The sequence below is a fragment of the Fusarium musae genome, chromosome 5 (genome assembly GCF_019915245.1).
Source record: "Fusarium musae strain F31 chromosome 5, whole genome shotgun sequence".
In the NCBI taxonomy this organism is placed as follows: domain Eukaryota; kingdom Fungi; phylum Ascomycota; class Sordariomycetes; order Hypocreales; family Nectriaceae; genus Fusarium; species Fusarium musae.
In genome coordinates, this window is record NC_058391.1 from 3,672,317 (window position 1) to 3,697,051 (window position 24,735).

A 24,735-nucleotide genomic window follows, 5' to 3' on the forward strand; every position below is an offset into this window, starting at 1 on the left:
GTCAATGCCACAGCCTGAGCTAAAGAGAGAATTTGAGATATGCGAAGAATATTTGTTCCATCAGTACAGAACATCATTTGAAGACCACATGACTGCGAGCTCATTGTGAAACGGTTCCAGAATTTTGTCCACAGCCTTGCTACGGCTCCACGCACTCTCCCACTCCGGCCGTAACAAAGCCTTTCCATATTCCCAGTAAGTGGGATAGTAACCCGACATCTCCCAATCCAAGATAGCCACAACCTTATCACCTTGAACAAGAATGTTGCGGGGGTCAAAGTCACCATGCGTGAGGACAATATCATGATCTTTCATGACGCTTAGCCAGACGGTGCATCTCCATTCGGTAAATCCATTCTCGTTGTCCCTCTTCATCGCTTTCACAATGCCCTGGTTGAAGTCTTGCTCGGTCTTGTACGGTCCATACCCTTCTGGGTCTTCACAGAAATACTGGTCGTTGCATGCTGTACCGTCGATGCACCCAATAAAGTCACCCTTGAAGCCGCGAAGCTGGGCCATGTAGCCACGAAGCTGAGAGATGACCGATTCTCGTTCCGCTTCAGAATAGGCAGGCCACGCATCTTTGAGCATTTTCCCTTCCACATAATCCATAATAAGAACGATATGGCCCGTTGTATCGTCGCGGTATGCATTCTGAACTTCTGGAACAGGAATTGAGGTGTTAGCACGGATGAACCTCATCGTCTCAGCTTCTGCCATGCGAGTATGCGTCTTGACCACTGTCCATGGATCGATTCTGTATACTGGTGAGAAGGCTAACTTGTAGCCATTCTTCAGTTGTTCCGGAGTGACTGTTCGCGCCATTGCTGTAGGGCTGCAACTATCCGTAGTGCGATTAAGGTGGTGAATTTGCCTCATAATCATAGTGCTTAATTAGCATCTGACTCAGCATACAACCGGGGGCTTGGTGTAGGGGGATCACGTTCGCTTTGCATTGTTTCGAATGCCTGCGAAAGGTCGGGGGTTCAAATCCCTCAGCCTCCATTTTTGCATTTGGTGCAAACTGTAAAAGATCAAAAGCATCTTGTATCTCTTGCGGTTCCAAACGATTGACATTTTACATTTTCCGTCGCTGCCATGCGTATCGCAACGGATAATTGGACCGCTTTTTTCCCTTTTATGCCTTGGCGAAAGCCTCTTATAAACCTTTATTTATCGTAAATGCTCACTCCTGAAATCTTCAGTCCCTCATCCAATGCAAGCAAGTAGCTGGCGGATTGATCTGTCTTATTGGCTGTATGATCAGAGTGACGGCAAGTTTTGTTGGCGTGTCTCGGGGTTGTTCCAGGACTAGCCGCCGCTCTGAATGGAACAACACCGAAATGCATGATAAATATCACAACGAACAACAAAAAAGAACAGAAATCCAAAAATAAACTCCGATGGAGGGAGTCGAACCCTCCTCGCCGCGGTACTATTTCGGAATGAAAACGCGGAATGATAACCGATACACCACACCGGATGTTTGGATGTCTCCAGCAAGTTTGTTCCACTCCATATTGGCAGAATGGGCCTCGTCAAGGGCTACTAAGCTATTTCGAGCAGTTTATTTCGCTCCTGGGCTCACAGTTAGTCCTTCCATGCCTGCAGATTTTTCATTTTCTCCTTTGTTTTACATCATACTCTCCGGGATAGATAATGATGATTCATCACTCATCGCGCATTGTTGTTCTCTGGCTAGCTCGATCAGCCACTATAAAATCCAGCCACTTCCAACACCATTCAACAAGTCAATATGTAATCAAGCTGTATGACTTATTAGTGTCTTATCTTGAACATTTTAGTTACATACAGTTCTGCTCCCTTGTAGTAGGTTCATTGGGCCAAACGGCTAGCTGCGATGTCAACCTCCAGGGCATGGTCGTGAGAACCGATTGCCACTAGCGTCATGGGGCACAGTCGCTGATCGCCAACTCCAAAACAAAAGTTCATTCAAAGAAATTGCGAGTTAATCAAGTCGAGTAAGCCCTACTGATATTAGCCAAATAAAACCTCCCCTCAAACCTCGGGATAAAGCAGAAAATTGGATCCGGGGTCTAACGCCAACCGTCGCCACTCCCGAAGCTGCATCTATGATCCCTGCTTCGTAAGGCTGAAATCATAACATCGGGACCGAGAAAACACAGACTCATGCTTCGGGACCGAGAAGATCCGTTTCCAACTTCTTTTTCCAGCTGTGGGCTAAAATCGCAAGGATCGGCCCGGGGGATTAGCCAGCACGTCCGTAGGTTTCGCATGCCATGACTGGTTAGAGAACGATCGGAGGTTAATGAGAAAGAATTGGAACGACTCCATTTCCACTGTAATCTAACGTGCATCTCGAATGTCCCAACGCCTCGGTCCCGAAGTAATTGATCAACGGCGTGAAGGAGAGAAAGATGGCCGAGACCAGCAAGTAAACATCATATCTATATCAGAAATTGTACAATATGGCCAACAGTACATCAATTTGGTATCAGCTTCTTCTCGTCCTTCATCTATCCTTTTGCTTTCTGACCATAACTTAGTTCGCAATGAAGGGATCCTCACTTGTTCTGTCAAGCACTCTCCTGAGTTGCGCCCACGCTCTTCAACTCCATAAGCGCCTTAATCCATCCGTCGTCTCAGTCAACTTTGAGAAGCGAACAAAAGACGTCTTCCCCAGCCATAAGAAAAGAGACAAAGATGCCGTTGTTGAGATGAATGTGGACCGGCAAGGCGTCAGCTATCTCTACTGGGCCAACTTCACCATCGGAAATCCGCCGCAAAAGCTTTCCGCGGAAATTGACACTGGCAGCGCCGACTTGCTTGTTCTCACTAAGCAGGTCGAGTCTTGCAAAGAACAGGACTGCCAGGGTGGTATTTTTGACCCGGAAAAGTCGGACAGTTTCGAGTGGGGTGAAGAGCAGGTGTCCAATAGTTTCGGCAGTGGCCAAAGCTGGAAAGGTAACTACGCCAACGACACGTTTACACTTGGCTCAGTCACCCTCGAGTCTTTCCAGTTTGTTGGTGTGACAGAGTACAATGCCACCAATAGTAATATCATCAGCGTCTTCGGCGTCGGTATCGACAGCCTAGAAAATGCTCACACAAAATACCCCAACCTGCCTTATGCTCTGGCCGATGCAGGCGAGATCAACACTCCCACATTCAGCTTATGGCTCAACAACGAGACAAATGGAGAGTTTCTGTTTGGTGGCGTCAACAAAGCCAAGTATACAGGCCCCCTCGTCACTTATCCTGTTGCGGGTGACAACACATTTGATCTGCGGGACAGAGCCCTGGTGGTTATGACAGGCTTCGGGACAACGTCTGATGGCAAGACTTCGGAGCTTGACTTTGAAGCTCGACCTGTGCTCCTCGACTCGGGCACTGTACAGAGCAGACTGAGTCTTAATATGACCATGCATCTGATCAAGACCATGAAGGTCTCTCTGGATGAGCATTTGGGTGCCGTAGCGCCCTGCAACACAAGCTCCAAGGAAACTCTGGATTTCATGTTTGGCGACCTGACTCTGAACATACCCCTCGCCAACTTCCTCTCAGAAACCCCCGCCAAGAGCGGTGTCGACGGTGTTGAGTACTGCAAAATCGTCTCTTACGAGGATTCCACTAGCATCATCCTCGCTGACGATTTCCTCCGAGGTGCCTATGTTGTTTTCGACTGGGGCAACATGGAGATCTCTCTGGCTCAGTACAACTCTGAGGAGGCTGAAGACGATATTCATGAGATTGTGCGAGATGTGCCTGGCGCTTCCTTCGCCACTGACGTCCCGACAATGTATTTGAAGTTTGATCAGCCTGCAGAGACTGAGGTGACTGAGATCCCAACGGAGTTGCCGACGATTACAGCAACTCCTGTCAGTACAGCGACTGGGTCTGGTACTGGATCGGTGGCAGCTTCGTCGACTGCGGCTGGAGATGATGAAGACAATGGAGCGACGGGAGCCTGTCGACGAGCTTAATGTACATAATGCTGCTTGCGTTTACCTTCAACATCGTATTACTTGCACAGTAGTGGCTAGAAACTTAATTACTCTGATTTATTTCTAAATAGAGTTTATTTTCTATCTTGAGCTTATTTCTATCACGACGAATGCCGCCTAATAGTCAGCCGTGTCCATCGAGAGGTCAGATAACCGCTTGGAGCTTCGATCATCGTTATAGGATTATTGTATACAGGAAGTTCATTTATAGATCACTTTAGATTCTCAACTTTATCGCCAAGGCCGACAAAGCTAAAACAAAACATGATACAGGGCTTACCCATATCAGCACCACTACTCCGTGACAAACCACTGGGCTCATCAAAAGCCCACTAATCCAGGAACCTCGTCCCACTAACCGCCGCCACCCGCAACTCTCTCACATTCCTTCTGCATGAGGCAGACAATTCGTATCGGGACCGAAACACTTTACGCACTAACACCGGGACCGAGCGAATGGCATGAAGGTTAAGCCTTATTCTTAAAACACTAGACATCGGCCCGACAAGCAAAAAGATTGATCACGCTGGGGATCGAACCCAGAATCTTCTGATTCGTAGTCAGACGCCTTGCCATTGGGCCACGCGACCGGTGCTGTTTGATGAATTAACCGGTCGGCAGCCAAGCCTCATCATCGCCAGCCCAGACTTCCAGTGAGGCCTACTTGCCCAACCAGGAGACATTCAGAGAGGAGTTGTGATCCGAGCCTATGATGTTTCGGTATAGCTCGGGTCTTCTGGCTTGTCTATACCGAAACCCGCCTGCCAATTGAAGCTTGTCTTTGCTGCAAGTCGCAACAGCCATATCCTGTCCAAGCAGAGAGCACTCACTCAAGATATCCCCGAACGGGTCAATGATCATGGAACAGCCATTCTTCAATTGATCATCATCCATACCGATTGGATTTGAGAAGACGGCGTATACTGCGTTGTCGTAGGCTCTTGCGGGTAGCCATTTCATCAACCATTGTCTGCCTTTCAGACCGTTAAACTCGGCCCGCAGAGATGTTGGATCTTGATGTCGATTAGTCCAAAGCGATGGATCCACGAAACCAGCGCCAGGGCGAGTTGACGGAGTGCACATTGTTACGTGCGGCATGAATATGATCTCTGCACCGAGAAGAGCTGTAGCCCGGACATTCTCGACAACATTGTTGTCATAGCAGATCAAAATACCGCATTTCCAACCAAGAAGGTCAAAAACCACATATTCATTGCCTGGACTTAGATAGGGGCTGATGAAGGGGTGAAGTTTGCGAAACTTGGCTATAAAGCCTCTGGTGCTGTCGACGCAGATGTATGTATTGTAAATGCGACCATCTTCATCTTTCTCGAAGAGGCCAGCCAGGATAGCGATGCCAAGCTCACGGGCAGTTTCAATCAAAGAGCCTGTGCTTGGACCGGCAGGGACCTCTTCGGCAAGATTAAGCAGTTCTTCTTTGGAGAGACGGCTAGCGAAGGTATAGCCGGTAACCGAGCATTCATGAAATGCAACAACTTTGCATCCGCGATTTGCCGCATCACTTGCCATTCGGCGGATGATGGCTAAATTTTTATCCTTGCTTCCGGAATAGTTCTCGAACTGAACTGAAGCGATCTTAAGTTGCGACATATTTGAAGGCGGATTCTGGTTAGCAGGGCTCGGTATGCAGAGTTTCTTGACCTAATGTAGGACCATGGTTTAAGAAGTCATTACTATATAGAGCGCTGATTGCCTGGAATTGGATGAGCCCTCTTACTAATGGCCAGAAGAACGTTGCTACGTTACCTGAGGTCACTCGAGCGAGCCTAACATTACTAAACATCTGTCCATGAAGTTAACGCAGCAACGTTACACTCCTTTGTGGTACTGGCCAGCGGAATTATGTGTATGCAAGCCTAGTGGACACTTTAAGCAGCTATCGTATAAGCAGTTCCAATTTAGCTGAGGCGCGCCCTACGGGTGAGTCATCGGCTGTGAGCTTCGATGAGCCGAAGACGCGAAATCTTCTGTTAGATAGCTTTGTAGTACTCCGTCGTTCACTTTGTATGGAGAGAGAATGTATTAGGAATGACAGGTCCTTAAATCTAGATCCTTTAGCTCATGTCAATACTCACAATGAAAAAACGTTGTAGATACACGATATGGACAGCTTGAAGTAATCCTGGACGATAGTTAGTCCGATTGGCCTGTTGCTTATCCGCATACACGAGGTTCCTTTCGCAGTCATAGAAAACCTACAGCATATTTTGATTGGTCGAGAAACGGCGTCCCGTTACACGTCGATCTTAGCCTCGTTCTCTACAGCAATGATCTTGGCCGACAACCGTCGGTATATGAAAACGCAGACCATTTTATTTTTAGAGCTTCGACATCGCCCATGGGAGTCACCGATAGTGAACTCTCTGAGCCCTGTGAGATTCATCGAACCGGGGCCAAAAGTGCAGGATCGCATCATCCAGGGAGCGTGGCGCCTAAGCAACAAGATAATTCGTTTTTGAGGATCCAGGGATAAGCCTCGTTATTTGTACCTTGCAGAAAGGCAGCCGTGGCTGAAAACGCGAGGGGTTTAAGAACAGAGTTTCTCGGTCACTGCGCTGGATCCGCGTATTCCTCAAGGAGCAACAAAGCTCAAGATTTGGAAAGAGGATAGTGAAATAAACTCAGCAAGAGCCCCTAAGCTAAGGCCATAGTTGCCTGAGTATTTTCAGCACTTATTATAGGGGGCTTAAGGTTTCTTTCCCACCCCTAGATGTTTTAGGAGTTATGCGACACGGACTCTATTTCACTGGTGGCTTGTCGGGTGCCATAGTCGTGTCAACGACGATCAGATGTCGTACTTGCGCCGAGATATCTTGCCACAGGTATAAATACTCAATCTTTACCATGTTACATTCAAAAATCCTTGATTCTAGATAGCAGGAAATTAATTCATCGATCCGTGACTTCACGGCTCTGTATGCGGCGATATCCTTCCATCGTTGACCCCGCGCATCTGGAATGCTATATAAGCCATCTAGGTTCAGATGCGGCAACCACGACGGCCCCGATCAAGCTACCATCCCTGAAAACAAATATAACTTCGCCAGGGGTCGATAATTGCATGCTTGGACTGCCGTCATTGCTCAGATCGAAGCCATATCTGTTACACATACGCCACGATGCCTGGAACTTGCCGTGTACAATCCCTAAAAGAGGTAATTTGATGCAAAAAAGGGCTTTAGGTTTCGGGATTTCTGCGCCACAAGGGCAGATATGTAATCTCCCCCTTGCATAAGAATGACGACCGCACTCTAAGGGACGAGTCCTGGGGTTTGTTTGTTTGCTTTGTTTGGGCAACATCTCGTTGCTGAATGCTACGATGCTCGTACGTCGAGTATTATACGCGCTTGCATTATGCTTGATACCTGCTGGAAGTTTAGCTCAAGCTCATGAGCTAGTGACACGCGCCATCGACCCTTTAGTGGGAACATCCGAGTGTGCGGTCAGTACAATTGACTTGATTGAATCAACCTGAAGCTGACGAGTGTAGAGAACATGTTTCACGAAGACGAACGACACAGAAGCTTTTGAAGGCAGCCAAGCGGAGGACCTCTGCAAAGACAAGCCACTTTATCATGATGTTGAGATCTGCGTACAGCACGACTGTAACGTCACCCAGATATGGGGTAGGATGATACAAATTGTGTGCAGTGGCTTCATTATCAATTGCTGACGCAACAGCTAGACTTCAAGAACAGAACATCCCGCGCATGCGACTGGCCGATCACCGACCGCCGTCAAGAAATTCGAATCAGCTGTTTGACGATAGGTATTCTGGCTATGGTGTTTTTTACTATGAGAGCCATCTCAAAGATAATTGGATTTGTGCCATATGGGCATGACGATAGTCTGATATTGGCAGCTTTGGTAAGTCGTGCAGTCTGTCGCTTTATGACCGGATCATTGACGACCAACAGCCATTCATCATAGCATTTAACATTTTCTGCCAAATACGTAGGCGATCTTTTCTAATGACGTCCATCTATAATGCTGACACAAGTTGTGCAATGTTAGTCACTTCGAAAGGTCTCGGACTCGATATTTGGTTCGTGGAAGAAGATAACATTCACACATTTCTCATCGTAGGAGATCATTACCCCGTGCTGTAATTACAAATCTAACAAATCTAGCTAATTTTCGCTTCCGAACTGTCATACGCTATAGCACTCGCCCTCGTCAAATTATCGATTCTGGCCTTCTTCCTTCGCATATTCCCCGACCAAAAGTTCCGCACCGTCGTCCGATGGACGACGATCTTTATCCTAGTCATGTGCCCTATATACCTGGTACTTATCCTCGTTCAACGCAGGCCACTCGATGTGCTTTGGAATGGATGGAGGGATAAGCATCCGCGAGGTGTTATATTGAGTGCAAATCTCATAGGGATAACTCATGGTGCATGGAACGTTGCTTTGGATATTTGGATGATGATTCTTCCAATGACTCAGCTCCTAAAAATTGGGATCAAACTGAAGAAGAAGATTGGAGTTATTGCTATGTTTGGAGTCGGCCTCTTGTAAGTTGTGTCAGATGCTTGTGCAGTAATCCTCGTGCTAATCATTATGATATAGTCTCACGATCGTCAGTTCCGTTCGCATTCCAACTCTGATAGTATTTTCAACATCACGCAACGTAACCGGTATGGGACCCCCCTTCAACGCGCTGGGACCAGCTAAATGTCCACGCAGCTGATTCAGTCGGAATAATGATCTGGTCAAATATCGAAATTTGCGTAGGCATGATGGTAGCATGCATGCCTGGATCACGTCAATTCGTCCGAGACATTATACTTCGCGTGAAACGAAGTAGCACGCCCGATGGGTCCAGCACTGAGAATATCTTCATTGAGCGAACGATAGAGACGATCCAGACAGATGCGGAAGAAACAGTCACGAGTTCTATAGTGAGACCGGATGAAGTGCTCTTGTCAAATTGACAACGAATTGCTGGCTGCCGTCACCGCGATGGAGGCCACGATGATGATTAATGAGAACAATATCATTTCGGTCTTGATGCATCCAAGACTAATATCTACCAATCTATCCTGATTCATGATTGTAGGCTTCGATTAACGGTGCTTATGATTGTTCGCGGTGGTTCACAACAATTGAAGCATTTCCCTTCTCATTGCCTCCCATCTCCTCAACATCCCCAGTCAAATCCTCAGGCTTGTAGCTGCCAAACTTGCGAAGAGCAATACCCTCATTGAACATGCGATCAACCTGCTCCAAAGACTTGCCCTTGCACTCAGGAACACAGAAGACAACAAAGACAATAGCCAAAGCCAAAATGCCAGCGAAAACGAATCCGACCTTAGATCCAAGACCGGCGTATTGAGGATACAGCATGTAAGGGATGCTGAAACTGACAAGGAAGTTGGCTACAACGTTGACGATGGAGGCTGTTCGCTGAGATGCATCGCGAAGTCGCAGGGCAGGAATTTCGGTGGTGATGACGTAGTTGAGAGGTGCGAAGGCAAAAGTGAAGCCGGATCCGAAGAGGGTGAGCATTGCTACGATGCCTGATTTGACACCGAAAGACGGGTTTGGAACTGTACCGAGAGCGCCCATCGTGATAATGGCGCAGAACATCCAGCCAGCGCTGGTCAACAAGAGAGGTCTATAAAGGTCAGCAATGATCATGTATTGGAGGGAAAAAATGGCTTACCGGCGGCCAGCTCGATCAACGAGATAGAGGCCAGCAAAAGCTGAACAGAGGTTGACAATCGCGTTGACGATGGTCATGGTGAAAGGGTTGACCGTTCCGATATCTCGAATGAAGATAGCCCCGTATGTCGAGGCAAAGGCTTGGCCGGTAGCTTGTTGGAAGAAGTTCATGGCTACAACAATCGCAGTACGCTTCAAATTCTTTCCCTGGAACAGCTCGAGATAATTTCCCTGCTCTGGTTCGTGCTCCAACGCGTATTGAAGAGCAGCAAAACTCTCATCGATCTCGGCTTCGGTCTCTTTGCCCTCTCGTAGCTTTCCAAGGGCGGCGCGAGCTTCCTCGGTCCGGTCTTTGGTGAGCAGCCATCTGGGAGACTGTAGTTGGTCAGTATGAAGCAGTTTTGCTTTACTTTGGGTTACTTACCTCTGGGATAAAGAAGATGGCGCACATGACGACGACAGGGATGATGAAGAACAGACCAAAAGGAATTCGGAATGAGAGGTTTCCAGAGAGCGTACTTGTTCCTCGACAGACGCATGCCACAATAAGAGTACCCGACTATGCTGTGTCAGCTTGTCTCTAAAGCAGGATCTTGGCAGTACTCACCATCAGACTGAATTGGTACGAGCCAACTGCAAAGCCACGAATTTCGCGGGGCATAATCTCGGATTGGTAAACAGGAACAACAGCAAGCTCCATACCAATGTAGATATCTGTTGTTTTGTGTCAGCTATAACCATCGAGATGCGAGGCCGTGTAAGACTTACAATTGAGAATTCTCGTAGCCATGATCTGGTGCTTGCTCGTCGATGTAACGGCCATGATAGCTGGAACCAAAGCCCAAGCACTCATGACGAACATACACCACCGTCGTCCCCATCGCTCGCTTACAAGACTACCAATAATGACACCAGCCCCGAAGCCGATATAGTTCAAGCTGTTGAAGAGAGACAGCCACGATGGTGAGATAGCATACTTGCCCGTCTCAGCATTCCAGTCACCGAATTGCTCCTGGAAGGCCTCCATGGCCTGGGTATTGTTGTAAGCTGCATTGTCGAAGCCATAGTTGAAGGTTGACACTGCTATGACTGCGAAAGCAATCGCCAGATGGCGATTAAAGTGCTGGAGGATTCTGTTCTTTGACACCATTGCGACTGCCTTTGAAGTTTGATGGTGTCGGGCTGGATTGATCGTCAAGATCTTGACCGGGATGATGCTCTGTTGATATAGCCAGCCACGGAACCCCAGAGCGACTCTCCCCCGCAAAACTTTACTATCACGCGTCGACCCGGCGTCAAGGTAACGCTGTTCGAGACCTGCAAAGTCTGCTAGCCTGGCCTCTCTCCTGATTTCCCCAGGGAAAGGTCTGGGGTAAGTGGAGTTCCATAGGGTTAGTGCATTTCCGGGCTCGGATGTCGGGCGGAGAGAAATCTGTGCTGAGATTTTGGGGGTAGACCTTGACTATTCTGTTCCGCCCGACTTCCTTTTCTCATCCTGGCCTGTATTGATCGGATGGAATTCGCAATGGAGCCAAGAAATGGATCCCGTATGCGAAATCGCAAGACATCCGAGATATGTGCGCAATGTCGGAACCGCAAGGTAAGCGAAGGGTCCAAACAACTGAACGTCGGCTAAAGGATTGACTGCAGGTTAGATGCGATGGAGATCCCAGAGGCTGTAACAATTGCAAGAGGCTCAAGTTCAATTGTTCTCTCCTTTTTGCGGATCCCGACAGCGCGGTAGAGGTGCTGGAAAGACGACGCGTATCCAGGGCGTGTATACCTTGTCGCGATCGCAAGCTGAAATGCTCTGGCCAGAGACCGACATGCTCACGATGTTCGGATCGAGGAAGTCCTTGCCACTACCCTTTAGCCGCAAGGGCTAACAGTCATGATTCTGATCCATCACCTCGCGAGCCCTCGATTGCAGCGGGCAGCACCCCGACAAGCCTAGACTCCAACCGCCATGAATCTCAACCCTCACAGGGCACAAGACAACTCAGTCGTCAACTTTCGTCGGGCTCGATTCCAACGCCGCTACAGACCTCACAATGGTAGGCCATACCGCTGTTGCTACTCCTTGTTTCAAAGCTGACTGGGAATAGGGACCTAGAAATAAACAAACAAACCGTCAAGCAACACATCGATGCCTACTTCGACCTTATACACCCGATACCTTGCTACAGCTTTCTCCATAGAGCAACCCTGCTGCAATCGTGGTCAAAGAACGAGCTGAACCCATGCGTGCTATCGGCCATATGCGGTATCACATCGCGTTTCATCAACCCAGGTAGCGCTGAACACAGAATAATGGCAAAGAGGTGGATTGAAGATGCAGAGGCATACCTCCTCAGGCGAGTTGCCCAGCCTCGGCTATCTGATATTGAAGCATGGCTTCTCGTCACGCTGGACCACTACCTCTCGCAGCGCGTCAGCAAGATGCTTGTCTCAATGGCTTTGACATCGAGGCTCGCCTATATCCTTCGACTGAACCACGAAGATCCGCGTCAGAAGTTCCTAGTGCAGGAGCGTCGACGACGACTGATGTGGGCTATCTATATCATGGACTCGTTGTATTCGAGTGGCAAGACGGAGTTCACTGCCTGTACGCCAGAGACCCTTCACATCCGGCTGCCATGTGCGGAGAAGTCGTTTTCTATGGACGCTCCAGTGATAACGGTGCCGCTGCACTCGAGTGCACATGAGGATACGTCTAATATTGGCCTTCTTGGCTACTGCATTCGCGTTTTGGACATTCGCAATCGCGTGCAAAGGTAAAAAGCCAAGATTTGCTGCTACATACACTCAATTAATTGTGACTTAGACTTACCCTTACAATCACGAATCACCGAGAGCCCATCGATCAATGCCTCCTTGCAGTAGAGTCTATCGAAAACGAATTGCGCCAATTCTCAGCTGGTCTGCCGGCACGATACCATTGGGACCCAGCAGCTTTTTCTCTGCGGGCCTTCTCGCCTTCTCGTACTCCATATCTGATGCTGCATGCTTGGGGGGCATCAAACACATTGCGACCTCTTCCGCTTCACCATTCCCGGCTTCCGAGAAGGCCTGCCAACAGCTGAGATATTACAGCTGTCGCCAGAGTACACCTCAGCATGCAGAGAAAAGTGTCTGTACCACGCCATATCTGTCTCTAAGATACTCGAAATACCCAAATCGGTCGGAGGATCGGAGCTGATCAGTGATCCTTCAATTGCGATGTGTGCTTTTCACTCTGCAAGGATCATATCAAGGCTTGGACAGTACCCCATGGGCGACATGCCACAGACGGAGCTTGTCGCTCGATTGACTGCTTGTGCTGAAGCTTTGGAAAAACAGGCAGTGATCCTCCCCACAACTGCGATCTTGAAGAAGGGCATTTGCGATCTGGTAAATGATGCACAGCGAGATCGTCATGGACCTTACGCCTGTCCTTCAATCTGGGAAGAGGAAGAGTCGGAGAGCTACAACGCAACTGGAGCCTCGAGAGATATCAGTGGCTCTGGGGCCAGAGAAGTGTTTTCGAAGCACAGCGTCACTGAGACGGTTCAAAACCTTCAGTTTCAGCCCGGCGAGCAAGAAGATGCTGACCCCGGAAGCTCCGCACAGCCAGCTGCCGATATGGCCTTTGGGAACGAACCAGGATCTGCACCAGCGGCGAACTTCATGTCTATGAACGTCTCGCCAAGACCCGAACAAGGCACTCAGCATCAAACGGAGTTTGGCCTATACCTAGGGGAGGCTGAGCCTCAATTGGACTGTATCTTTAATTTCGGACTCCACGGCCAGTACGGCTCTGGACAGCCTGATGTGTTCATGGATTCATTCTGGCCTCTTGCAGATACGGATTGGACCATGCCAGATGTCGGCAGTATGTAATATTATAGTTTTTGCTAGCCCCTGTAGTAAATAATACGATTCGCCTTGTCTAGATAATCTCCTTTGCAAGCTATGCACCGTTCCAGTACATATCCTTCTCCACCCTAAAGCTAACTTCCAAACTGCCACTCGAGCTCCTGACAGAAGCGGTGTATGTTCCTGCTTCGCAAAGCCAGCTATCCGATGTCTCGTCCCAGACTGCAGTGCTGTACTTGTCTAGAGCCGTAAATGCCGTCTCTTGGTGACCTGGCTCCAAGAACACCTTCTGGAACCCAACAAGTGTTCGCACCGGGCGGTGAAATCTCGACTTCTGGCCGGATTTTGCCGCTTCGTAAGAGACGTAAAGCATCACAACTTCGGCGCCAGCTCTTTTGCCAGTGTTTCTGACGTCAACGCTTACACCATCCTCCGCGACTCGGATATTAGATGCTGAGAATGTTGTGTAGGTTAGACCGTGACTAGATACTGTTAACGACAGACGTTGAAGTTTCAAGGAATGACATACCCGAATTCGAAAGCTGGCTCAATGCCACGAGCATCAAACCAGCGATGCCCAACAAAGACATCCTCAGAGTAGTATATCCTTCCGTTATCGCTTCCGAAACTCAAGAAAGTCGGTCCATCCTGGAGTCTGCTCGGGAATGTGATAGGCAATTTGCCACTGGGATTGACCTTGCCGAAAACAATGTCGGCTACTGCATTTCCTGCTTCGTTCCCTCCATACCAGCTATGCAGGATAGTCTTTGCTTTGTGGCGCCATGGCATCTCAATCGGATTTCCAGCTTGAGTTACCACTACAGCATTCGGCTGAGCTTCTATCACTGCAGAGATAAGATCATCGACATGCGGTGGTAAGCTCATAGAATCTCTGTCCTTGCCCTCCTTCTCGAAGTCTGCATTCAGGCCGACTACAACAAAGGTGTGTTTGCATTTCTTTGCGACAGCGACAGCACGTCTAATGCCCTCTTCTGGATCAAGCTTTAGACAGCCGCCCAGGCGACATGCTCCACCTGGTATGGGAATGAAGGAGCCGCCTGTTGTTATTGAAGTCGATGCGCTGCCAGCTTCAACACGCAGTCGATATGTCTGACCAGCTTCCATCTCGTATGTGCCACGCTCTTCTCTCGATCCATGTCCGAAGAACATCCCAGCATGGGTCTGTGATGTCGCATTGTCGATGACCAAATGTTCGTCTATGTATAGCCTTGAGACTCCATAGCTAGCGAGGCCAAACTCATAAGTCCCGTCTATATCTGGCTTGTAGTAAGCTGTCATGGACATAAAAAACGTCTCACTCGCATCCGGATGGTGATAGTCCATAAGTTGATATGTAGTGTCTGGAATGCTTTGCTGGTCAAAGGGCTTCCTTGTTTGCCACGCTGACTCTGGCTCGTTGAAGAAAGAGATGGAGACACCTGGTCTCCCATTCTCATCCGTAACGTGGTCACCTGTGAAATATGGCAGCAGGACGTGGCCAAATACTCCAGGTTCAAAATGCACCTTTGCATTGGATGGTAGTTGGTCGCTGATTCCTTGGAAGACGGAGCTAGTGTAATATGGTCGTAGATTCGCACTTCCTCCGCCACATGCTGCAGGAAGCTTGGCGTTTGGCCCAATGATGGCCACGTCCTCACAGTCTTCAAGGTTAAGAGGTAAGATGTTTTCCGAGTTCTTCAGAAGCACGATGCTCTCCGTTGCGAGTCGCCTGTTTAGTGCTCTGTCGTCTGGTAAGTCACGAGTTGACTCTTTTGTCGACACTCGAGCTAAAACTGTGCTATTGACTAGTTCGAGAACCTTTCTGGCTCGATCGTCTATTGTCTTGCGGCTGACTTTGCCGGAAACGACTGCGATCAAGGCCTTCTCGGCGCGATGTCTTGAGGGACCTGGCATCTCAATATCCACGCCCGCATTGAGTGCATCGGTGCAACCATATGTACCATACCTAAACATTCAGTATGCCGCTATACCATGAGGACTGAACTACTTACCAGTCACTCATGACTAGGCCATCGAAACCCCACTCACTTCGTAATATGTCCTTCAGTAGCTTCGTGCTTTCTGACACGTGTACGCCATTGACCTTATTATATGAAGACATAACAATCTTAGGTTTCGAATCCCTGACTGCCATATGGAAAGGTTTCAGATAGACTTCTCTCAACGCCCTCTCTGACATGCAAATATCCGTGGACATCTTGGCTGTTTCTTGATCATTGGCAACAAAATGCTTCAAAGCTGCTGCAGTACCTCTGCTTTGGACTCCACGAATAATTGCCGTCGCTAACACACCACTTAGATGCGGATCTTCAGAGAAGCTCTCAAAACCACGACCATTGAGGGGCCCTCGAACCAGATTGACTGTAGGGCCAAGCCAAACATGTGCCCCTTTCGCATCACATTCTCGAGACAGCAGTTGACCGGCTGAGTAGAGAAGATCGGGATTCCAGGTTGCACCAAGACCAGTTCCACAAGGGATACATAATGCTGGAATGGGGTTGAAGAATCTTCCTCCTCGTGCACCGTTGGGCCCGTCAGTAGATTTTACAGATGAGATGCCATGAGACGGTATGGCTTGAGAATGCCAGAAGTCGGATCCTGTTCGTTGTTAGTAAGTGAAGTCCTGAGGAGTTGGCTAATGGTAAAGTACCAGACAGAAGAGAGATCTTCTCAGCAAGAGTCAAAGACGCTAGTGTTGACTCAACATCAATAGGCTGTCTTTGAAGAATATACATTTTGTCGGGTGATTGCAAGGCTAGAATAAGACACAGACGACAAAGCTCAAGGTATGAGTACCCCTCATATCACTGGAGGCAATAGACCTAAGTCTTTTCTGTTTTGCTCCTCGATGAAAATGGTCAAGCGTAGCTGACTCGTGGGTTTGTTGCTCTCGGATGTCGGGCGGAGCACTGTAGTGAACCGTTCCCCGAGTTTACTCGCCAAAGCTAAGCTAAGAGTGGCCCGTAGTTTAGTGCCATTCCAATACTGATCTTAGGCGAACCAAACTTCGGACCATCCGAGATTACCCTGTAAAGCTGGTGAATGTACGCATTGCGGAAGACAGCCGCCAATATTCAGATTCACTATGGGATGTTGGCACCCGAGCCTCGATCCATGCAATATTCGTCAATGTTTCGTGAAGAAGCTCTTGATTGGTTATCCATTCGAAATGGCCAAGCTGCGAACTACTAGCTACCCAGACGCGTCCCAATGATGCTCCGAAACCTTACAAAGTAAACAAATTGATACCATCACCCGACTCCCGAAGCTTCTTATTAGCCTTCTGCAGGCTAAATCTCATAAACACACAAGTCGCGACTGACAACGCCGAGAAGGCCATCATGAGTAGATTGGCTTTGATGTAGCGCGGCCCATCACTAGCAGGGAAAAAATACGGACTCCAGATATTACCAAGCTGGCTAAGAAGATTGATGATAGCAGTGGCGCATGCGCGCTTCTCAGGCGTCTGGTTGAGAGTTGAACTAGCCCAACTGAAGACCATCGCGTTGGATGAGAAACAGCCGCAGATGTAAAGAAAAGCGGCTACATATCTGGCGGCGTTATTGAGCGTGGCAACTGAGATGATGAAGCCGACACAAGCTACTGCTTGGGGAATAGCGATATGGTATCCTCGGTTCTTGCGACGATCGCTGGACCATGCTGTTGCAAAGGCAGTGGCTGTCGCGATGAGGTAAGGAGGGGCAGTCAGAATGAGCGTCAGAGTCGTGTTACCAAGCTTGAATCCCTTGACGATAGTGGGGAAGAAGCTATTGAAGCCGTACGCACTATGGTTGGCTGTAAGCATGATGACCTGTTTATTGTTAGTATTCCCGTGTGTCCTCTTGCAAGAATGAAACTTACAAAGACCCAGGTTCGGAGGTCCTTTACAGCCATCATCAAACCCGCAAAGACACCGTGATCGGCATCTGGAAGAGAGACACGGTCCCTGTTGATACGCTCAACGGCAACTTTCTGCTCGTCATCAGACAGAAGCCACTTCATAGCTCCAGTCTTCTGCCCGGGAAAGTCAGGCAAGACGAAGAATGCGATGATAGCAGCCATGAAGCTTCCAGCGCCTTCAATGATGAACAGCCATTGCCAGCCAGCCATACCTCGAGCACCTTCAAGACCTGACAGAACGCCAGCAGCAATGAGACCCGAGAAGGCAGTGGCAAGGAGAACACCAGAGTATAGGATCGCGGTTCGAAGGGCAAGCTCCTTGCGAGGATACCAACAGCTGAGCAGGAACATGGCACCTATTCGAAGTTAGAGGATACTTTCGCATTGAGAAAAAGGAGGAGACATGCCTGGGAAGAAGGGCGCTTCAGCAATACCAAGGAAGAATCGGATGATGATCAAGTGAGTGTAAGTACCAGCACCAGCAGTAGCGGCAGACACAATGGACCAAAGAGCAGTCCAGGCTGGGATGTACATCGACGGGCGGGTTCGAGTAAGGAGCATGTTGCTAATACGCGTCAGCCTTTGAGCCTCTAACATGATGGAGCTGTTTTACCTGGGGAGCTGCATAAGCATGTATCCGACGTTCAGGATGGACACTGCAACATTGAACTGATTGCCCTTGAGACCAAGGTCTTGTTCAAATGTACTGAGACGCGCTTGACTAAACACGGCAATCAGCGACACTGCTAAGTTTTCAGGCTACTTGGTCAGAACGCACGCGATATTGTTTCGGTCGAGATAGTTGAAGAAGTAAAGCAGCCAGACCATTGGAAGGAGAGTAAAGTCCAGCTTACGGACCAGACTCTTCTCATTGGTGTCGTACTGCTTATCAGTCATGCCAAGTCCATTGCTAACAGCCTCTTCAGCTTTGACTGGCATATCGTCGACGTGCTCTGAAGAGAGGGAAAGATCTTGCTTCTGCTCGTTCATGGCGACAGTCATTCTGCACAAATATGATACAAGAACTGATGGTTTGAAATGGATGTCTCTGAGCCAAGCTGAAGACTTTGCTGTGAGATTGTTTGAAGGTATTTCGAGAGCATCAGTCCATCCTTATATCAATTTCACCTCTTCGCTAGTTCTCAGCCAAAGCTTTTGATGCTGGGCTTCACCAGCCTGTTCCCCAAAGTTCATACCCCGCATTTCCCCAGACTCGTTCGTTGAGAGATCTCGACTCGAGGAGCAATCCGTGAGACGGAAGAGTCCCCCTCGAGTGGTTGACCAATAGGAACTAGTCCATTTGAATTATTCCCCACGGGGCGTAAGTAGCGCGTCTTTCACTCCATGGAGCGCGGAGCTGTCCTCTCCACTTCGCATCAAAACAGTCAAGATTCAACTTCTCAGCAGAACGTTACAAGCCAAGCTCCCACTGGCTCTTTGACTTACGGAATTTAGCCATCATGTCATCCCAAGCTCGCGAGCTGCTGCGCAAGTTTACATCATGCGACGTAAGACAACCCCCGCAAGTGCCCATTCCAAACCCCTGATCGTCTCGCAGATTGGTGATGCGCTGGTCAAGCTCAAGTATCCCAGGGGTGGCTTCCTAAAAGACATCCAATTGCGGTCTGTCGACTCGAAGACTCGCATCTTCGGCCCAGCTGTCACTGTCAAGATGGTTAGGACAAAGAACAAGGATAAGCCCACGCTTGATACGCACTTCGTCGACCATAACGTGAAAGGTGGAGTCATGTATATCCATCAGCCCGTTGATGCTATCTCTGCTTGCTGGGGCGGCCTCATGTCCACCCGCGCCAAGTATCTAGGTGCAGAGGGCGTTGTCATCAACGGAAGAATGAGAGATATCAACGAGCATAAAGAATTCAACTTCCCCGTACATATCGCTTCTTCATTCTTACTATGATTGAGCTAACCAGGCGCAGGTGTTTTCGCGGGGCGTGTCTATCTTGGGATCAAACACTTTCACACGTGCCTCGGAGATCAATGTTCCAATTCGGGACGGCGGTGATTTGTGGATCAACCCGGGCGACATTCTTGTTGGAGACGCTGATGGTGTTGTATCTGTTCCTCCGTCTCTGATAGAGCAAGTCGTGGCTTTGTGTCAGGAGCGCGCTGAGATTGATGAGAAGATGTTTGCCGAGCTACGTAACGGTGCGGCCATGGGGGATCTGATTCGAACTATCCGTAAGGATAAATAGACTTCACGTTAGAAATTGACAATTCCTACAACAAATCGGTTGTCAGAATAAGTATTAATGGCTCTTTAGTCTATGCTATAGTAATTCCGCGGGTATCGAAATGAATGAACGATGGTAAGGTGTAGAGATAAGGCTCAAAGACGAGCTCAAATTTACTATGTTCTGCTCTGAATCTCTCCATAAAATAATCTACAGCCATTACCTAGCCAAATAATCTCCTTGGGTTATCAACCATCAGCATGTGCCATTCCTGATCTGACAGCCAGTCCCTCAAACTCCACAGCCATGCCTCATCATCGACCTCCAGAAATGGCGTCTCCTTCATAGCTTCTTCATGACTTCGTACCTTCATCCTTGGTGTATGCGGCCAGTCACTACCCCAAATGACCTGACGCGGGTTCGTATCTACAAGAGCTCGCACAAGGAACTTCAGATCGCTATATCTTGGGCTCTGCTCACTGACGCGGTATGGAGCGCTAAGCTTAACGCAGAGAAGACCATCTTTGACGAGCCGTAAGATGGGTACAAATCCTGGCTGTTGAGTTGGGTTTTGTCGGTACTGAGCTGGAAGCATACTGGGTGCCTTCAGCAGCCCAAAATGATCTGTGATGAGGGGCCGGCCTGTTGCAGCCACCTCTTCTCGAACAAACGGTTCCAGGGCATCCCAGAAGTCCGTGCGGATAGTTGTCATTGTGAGACTCCAAGGAAGGGATAGACGAGTCACCCGTTCAAGGTATGCACGGAGAGTCTTCTTCTGAAGCTCGACATCTTCCATTGCGTTATAGTGATAGAGATTCACACGGAGACCACAGATACCTGCAGCCTGCATATCTCGTATCTCATCGTCGGTAGTATTTTCGGGATCGATAACGCCGATGCCTGATGTACTAGACTTTCCCAGCTCGGTGACGAAAGTCTTAAGAGAAGTGCAGTCATCGCCATACGATAGACCATGGGTAAGCACGGAGTTGGTGATGCCCAGCTTCTGACGGAACGTCTTGAAGGACTGGACTGTTGCGGCGGGGGGGCGTCAGGTGGCGGGTCGGACTGTAGGAAAAGGTTGATGCTGGCATAATGTTAGTCCAGGTCTCAGACGATATGATACAAAGAGACCATACGCTCGAAAATATGATGGTGGGTATCCCAACCGCCGTTAGGGAACAGCTCAGCTTTGATGGACTTGGTCAGAACTTGGGTAGCCATATTTCTGCGTTGGGTGATACAGATCCCACGAAAGATCATTACAGGGAGAATAGAGAGACTACTTCAGCTTATGGGCCTACTCCGGCCCCTTCTGAGCTTTTTAGTTAATAATAAGGATCATTTCTTCGGTAACGCGTCGGTCATGGAACCATCCCGATCAGCAGTGGCGGGCGTCGGAGCAGCCCGATCAGACATGCACTGGAGCGGAACGGGCTGTTCCCTGTGCTGAAAGTGTGAGTTCCACAGGAGCGGCATGGGGGGCTGCCGGCCAATTGATGGATTGATAGTCTTAATTGATTCTAAAATTTACAAGTCTATATGGTCTCAAGTACAGCAGAAATCCGGCATCTCTAGAATGGAGCCTCCAATCCTCACCGCTTAGTTCTACTACCACTGGTAGGGAGGCCGGTCAACCACCGAAAGTCTTAGGGCTGGGGGGGAGGCGTGACTCCATTGACAACACTGAAAGCCCATTCCGATCGAGTAGGACACATATCTACTTGAGAGTCCTTCTATAGAGACTTCGTTGAATCTCCAAAAAGGCAAACATACACATCGTATGCCTATATACCATTAGACTTCAACTTAGAAACAGAGTCTTGTCGGTATACTTACGGTCCAACCCGTAGAAAGCTTGGTACCCATCCCCGGAAAATCCAGGCAGGTCCTTCAACACGGAATGCCTCCCTTGCAGTAGCTACCATACCTGTCCCAGCTGTAGACGTGGAAGACATGACCCTTGTTTTTAAAACATCTAGAGGATTAGTAACTGTTACCGCGATTACAGCGGCTAGAAATGCAGAAGTAGCTTGTACAGCGGGTGTTTCTTCGGACTTTTGGTATTCGAGGATGGACTTTTTGATAATATCATAGCTTGCAAGCTGCCCTGCTGTTTGTGTCGCAGCGCGTGTGCAGTTTGGCAGCCATCCTTTCATGTAAGCGCCAATACCTTCTTCCCGTACCAGTCGCACCATACCGTCACCGACGTGGCGATAGTTGTGCCGTTGGTGGGCTGGGAGTGACCCATCATGCTGCATTCTCACATTTAGAACATCCGCAAAGTTGCCGGCTATTCCGCCCGCAAACCCGGAACACCACGCAGTGGCCAGGAGAAATTGGCTGCTGGAAGAAGGGCCAGCTTTCGACTTGAGTTCCTCGTAGATTCCAAAGCGAATGCCTGAGTATGTGAGTTGGCGTACCACGGATGCTGTTAGACCACTGTATAAGCCCGATACACCTTCATTACTGATGATGATCTTAACGGCGGAAGCAAACGACGGGGCCATATGAACTGTACGTGTCTGCAAACGGACCTTGACTGATAGACTTGCGTTAGTTCCACTTCACGTGAAAAAGACGTTGTCCTGTACCAAGATCAAGAGGATGAGTGACGCAAGCGGCTAAAGCGCTGGCACTGCCACCAAACCAGAATGGGTATTTGATTTTGCTCTCTATTGCATCTTTTATGTTTGCTTCGGTCATCGTCGCATGACCTCCGGTCCGCCTTGTATACCCTAATCTTTGAGGGTCAGTAAATGGCTCTTCCATATCAACAATGTCACCGAGAAAGATAGAATGTTTATATGAAAACGGATTAATTCAGTTTATCACTCTTAAAAAGAATATTTTGGAAGTCGTGGTGCGTCTTTTGGTCGGCGGATTGTCTGTTCGGCGATCAGGGGAACCCAAGAGTCGGCGACTGTTCACTTACAGGGATCTTTGATCCGGGCAGTTATGGCGGACTGCGCGGGCTTTCAGGGTGATAATACGCCAACAATATTCAGAAGAGAAATGCGTAAGATCTACTAAGTCAATTTGGTGCGCATTTACTCCTTCTGCCGGTCCTCACTTATACCTGGGACAGTAGATGCTCCATACTAGGTTTCCAATATATGACCACATGACCGCCTCGATATATGCGCGAAGATCTCGAGACAAACTAAGGTCGGCCTTTGTCTTTGCCACAATATCACGGAACTCGTCGATGTTCTGTACAATCTCACGTCGACAAACCTCTTTCGCCTCTTCCTCCCCGATAGCACTCTCTTTCATGATGACCCAGATTGCATTGAAGACGTAGTCCTGCCCCATATCCTCAGCTGCCTTTCGTTCTTTATCCCATGAGTAGAGGTCGTTCGTCAATCCTAGTGCGGCATATCCCGGCCTTGCTAGGCTCATGCATAGATTGTATTCTTCGTCGGGGATGGTAAGTCCCATACCAAAGGTTAACGACCCGAACCAGATCCTATTGCTGTAGGCCGAATGCACATCTCATCACTTTCTTTGCTATTTTCTTACAGTTCGCCTGCGTCTATAACTCGTGCTGGAATATACTCCTCCAAGGTCTCAAAAGACGTCATTCTTGTTCGAGATGCTAACTGAACAAAGCTTGCCCATACCTTCATCGTCGTAATTGCCCGCCTTTTATCGATGGCCATCATTTCTAAGAATATTTGTGCCTGGAGCTTTTTCTCGGGACGGCTTCGGGCATTGACCTCAAGTGCAGGGGTTACAAACGGCTGAAGAAAACTATCGAGATCTTTCGTCGGGTTTTTGAGTTCAAGCATTTCCATATCATCTGTCAAATTTCAATATAGCCCAATGACGCAATAAGTTAAAGGCTCATACCGTCATAGAGAAATGCAAACTCGTTCGCATACGAAACAATCTCAAGCCTTTCCGGGCGACATTCGGGGATCGTTACGCTTATGAAGGCGTACGGGTCGGCTAGGCCGCCCTTGTACCCATGCACTGGCCGTACGTAGCGAGTCCAATCTTTCTGGGCTCGAAGTGCTCCATCGATCTCCTTCAGCGAGTCCCTGTGCATTCGTAAAGGTATGTCATGACCCAAGCCGTGTGTCTCATAGAGCGGGGCCTTGATTTCGTCAGAATAACAAAAGTCCATGTCTCGAGTCCCAAGAGTGCAGAAGTCTTGTTAGACCTCTTATCCCTGGTGTCTATTAGCCATATTAAATAGTAGACATGAGCCCGCTTAATTCTTATCAATATTCTCATGGGCATTTATATCATCGGCCTGAAATGGTCAATGAGCCGGTCAACCTTTACCCGAAGAGTCTGATCATCCGTTATCAACCATGTTTACGGACGTATCGCCACAGCGCACACTTAAAGACAAATCTTTCCATCAATAGCCTAGGCTAGGAGAGGAAAGTCCTGACAACTCGGGCCTTGATTCTAAGTGGCAAATAGATCTAGTTGAATGAGCATACCTAAGTCTAGGATACCTTTTTCCGGGATTTATTCTGGCACTCTATCACGGTCTTAAGTTCGCTGACGCTTTGAGAGTAGTCTATCGGGGATATCCAATCATAATATACCCAAATATTTCTCTAGAATGTCATGTTGTTCCTCCTTGAACCATAGGTCGTCACTGCTCCAGTGCTCTTACATCTCAACATCATTGATCGACATGATGGATGGGGATCCTTATAGGAAGCATGGAAGCACACTGTATATATTTTAGAAGATCTAATAATTTTCAACATCATGTTTTCAGACCAATGTCTGCATGAGAATGTCAATTGCATCAAGCTAGTCGTTGTAGTTAGCTGTCTGCTGTTTCTCACACGTGACACACTCCCCAGCGGGGTCATCCACTCTCATCATGAGCAATTGTCAGCTTCACCAAACATCCAGCGACACCAGCCAACCACGTCGTCTGCCTGTAGTCACCCCTGTATCCTTACGAAATCTCATGGCTACGCGTATCAATGCCCCCCAAAAAGGTCCGCCTGGCCTGTCGACGCTGTCGGGTCCGTCGCATTAAGGTGAGAACCTTTGTCTGCTACCAACAACTCGACCCTTCAAGCTAAAATCTTTCCTCCTTGGTCTGTGTTAGTGCGATGG

The 24,735-nt window shown here is 48.6% G+C and overlaps 11 protein-coding genes and 3 non-coding genes across 14 annotated transcripts; 4 read left to right on the top strand and 10 right to left on the bottom strand.

The window, feature by feature from the left end:
* Positions 1–60: 60 nt before the first annotated feature.
* J7337_007599 (uncharacterized protein) lies at positions 61–825 on the bottom strand (the record flags this gene model as incomplete). Its single annotated transcript, XM_044825241.1, has 1 exon — positions 61–825. One exon carries the CDS (start codon positions 823–825, stop codon positions 61–63), a length of 765 nt encoding a protein of 254 aa, XP_044680898.1.
* A 94-nt stretch (positions 826–919) lies between these two features.
* Positions 920–1,005, top strand: J7337_007600. Its single transcript has one exon. It is a non-coding gene; the product is annotated as a tRNA-Ala (tRNA).
* A 393-nt stretch (positions 1,006–1,398) lies between these two features.
* On the bottom strand, positions 1,399–1,483 carry J7337_007601. Its single transcript has one exon. It is a non-coding gene; the product is annotated as a tRNA-Glu (tRNA).
* A 1,051-nt stretch (positions 1,484–2,534) lies between these two features.
* Positions 2,535–3,965, top strand: J7337_007602 (uncharacterized protein; the record flags this gene model as incomplete). Its single annotated transcript, XM_044825242.1, has 1 exon — positions 2,535–3,965. The coding sequence occupies one exon, from the start codon at positions 2,535–2,537 to the stop codon at positions 3,963–3,965; it is 1,431 nt and encodes a 476-aa protein (XP_044680899.1).
* A 539-nt stretch (positions 3,966–4,504) lies between these two features.
* On the bottom strand, positions 4,505–4,576 carry J7337_007603. Its single transcript has one exon. It is a non-coding gene; the product is annotated as a tRNA-Arg (tRNA).
* A 70-nt stretch (positions 4,577–4,646) lies between these two features.
* Positions 4,647–5,597, bottom strand: J7337_007604 (uncharacterized protein; the record flags this gene model as incomplete). The annotated part of the gene is made up of 1 exon (XM_044825243.1): positions 4,647–5,597. One exon carries the CDS (start codon positions 5,595–5,597, stop codon positions 4,647–4,649), a length of 951 nt encoding a protein of 316 aa, XP_044680900.1.
* Positions 5,598–9,085: 3,488 nt separating this feature from the next.
* On the bottom strand, positions 9,086–10,823 carry J7337_007605 (uncharacterized protein; the record flags this gene model as incomplete). The annotated part of the gene is made up of 5 exons (XM_044825244.1): positions 9,086–9,626; positions 9,675–10,048; positions 10,098–10,232; positions 10,281–10,387; positions 10,442–10,823. 5 exons carry the CDS (start codon positions 10,821–10,823, stop codon positions 9,086–9,088), a joined length of 1,539 nt encoding a protein of 512 aa, XP_044680901.1.
* Positions 10,824–11,983: 1,160 nt separating this feature from the next.
* Positions 11,984–13,552, top strand: J7337_007606 (uncharacterized protein; the record flags this gene model as incomplete). The annotated part of the gene is made up of 2 exons (XM_044825245.1): positions 11,984–12,447; positions 12,916–13,552. 2 exons carry the CDS (start codon positions 11,984–11,986, stop codon positions 13,550–13,552), a joined length of 1,101 nt encoding a protein of 366 aa, XP_044680902.1.
* A 70-nt stretch (positions 13,553–13,622) lies between these two features.
* Positions 13,623–16,284, bottom strand: J7337_007607 (uncharacterized protein; the record flags this gene model as incomplete). Its single annotated transcript, XM_044825246.1, has 4 exons — positions 13,623–14,010; positions 14,058–15,494; positions 15,541–16,147; positions 16,200–16,284. 4 exons carry the CDS (start codon positions 16,282–16,284, stop codon positions 13,623–13,625), a joined length of 2,517 nt encoding a protein of 838 aa, XP_044680903.1.
* A 491-nt stretch (positions 16,285–16,775) lies between these two features.
* J7337_007608 (uncharacterized protein) lies at positions 16,776–18,439 on the bottom strand (the record flags this gene model as incomplete). Its single annotated transcript, XM_044825247.1, has 5 exons — positions 16,776–17,360; positions 17,411–17,805; positions 17,827–18,014; positions 18,063–18,170; positions 18,228–18,439. 5 exons carry the CDS (start codon positions 18,437–18,439, stop codon positions 16,776–16,778), a joined length of 1,488 nt encoding a protein of 495 aa, XP_044680904.1.
* A 511-nt stretch (positions 18,440–18,950) lies between these two features.
* On the top strand, positions 18,951–19,665 carry J7337_007609 (uncharacterized protein; the record flags this gene model as incomplete). The annotated part of the gene is made up of 2 exons (XM_044825248.1): positions 18,951–19,340; positions 19,390–19,665. 2 exons carry the CDS (start codon positions 18,951–18,953, stop codon positions 19,663–19,665), a joined length of 666 nt encoding a protein of 221 aa, XP_044680905.1.
* A 202-nt stretch (positions 19,666–19,867) lies between these two features.
* J7337_007610 (uncharacterized protein) lies at positions 19,868–20,868 on the bottom strand (the record flags this gene model as incomplete). Its single annotated transcript, XM_044825249.1, has 2 exons — positions 19,868–20,676; positions 20,784–20,868. 2 exons carry the CDS (start codon positions 20,866–20,868, stop codon positions 19,868–19,870), a joined length of 894 nt encoding a protein of 297 aa, XP_044680906.1.
* Positions 20,869–21,479: 611 nt separating this feature from the next.
* On the bottom strand, positions 21,480–22,154 carry J7337_007611 (uncharacterized protein; the record flags this gene model as incomplete). Its single annotated transcript, XM_044825250.1, has 1 exon — positions 21,480–22,154. One exon carries the CDS (start codon positions 22,152–22,154, stop codon positions 21,480–21,482), a length of 675 nt encoding a protein of 224 aa, XP_044680907.1.
* Positions 22,155–22,713: 559 nt separating this feature from the next.
* On the bottom strand, positions 22,714–23,085 carry J7337_007612 (uncharacterized protein; the record flags this gene model as incomplete). Its single annotated transcript, XM_044825251.1, has 1 exon — positions 22,714–23,085. The coding sequence occupies one exon, from the start codon at positions 23,083–23,085 to the stop codon at positions 22,714–22,716; it is 372 nt and encodes a 123-aa protein (XP_044680908.1).
* Between the last annotated feature and the right edge of the window lie 1,650 nt (positions 23,086–24,735).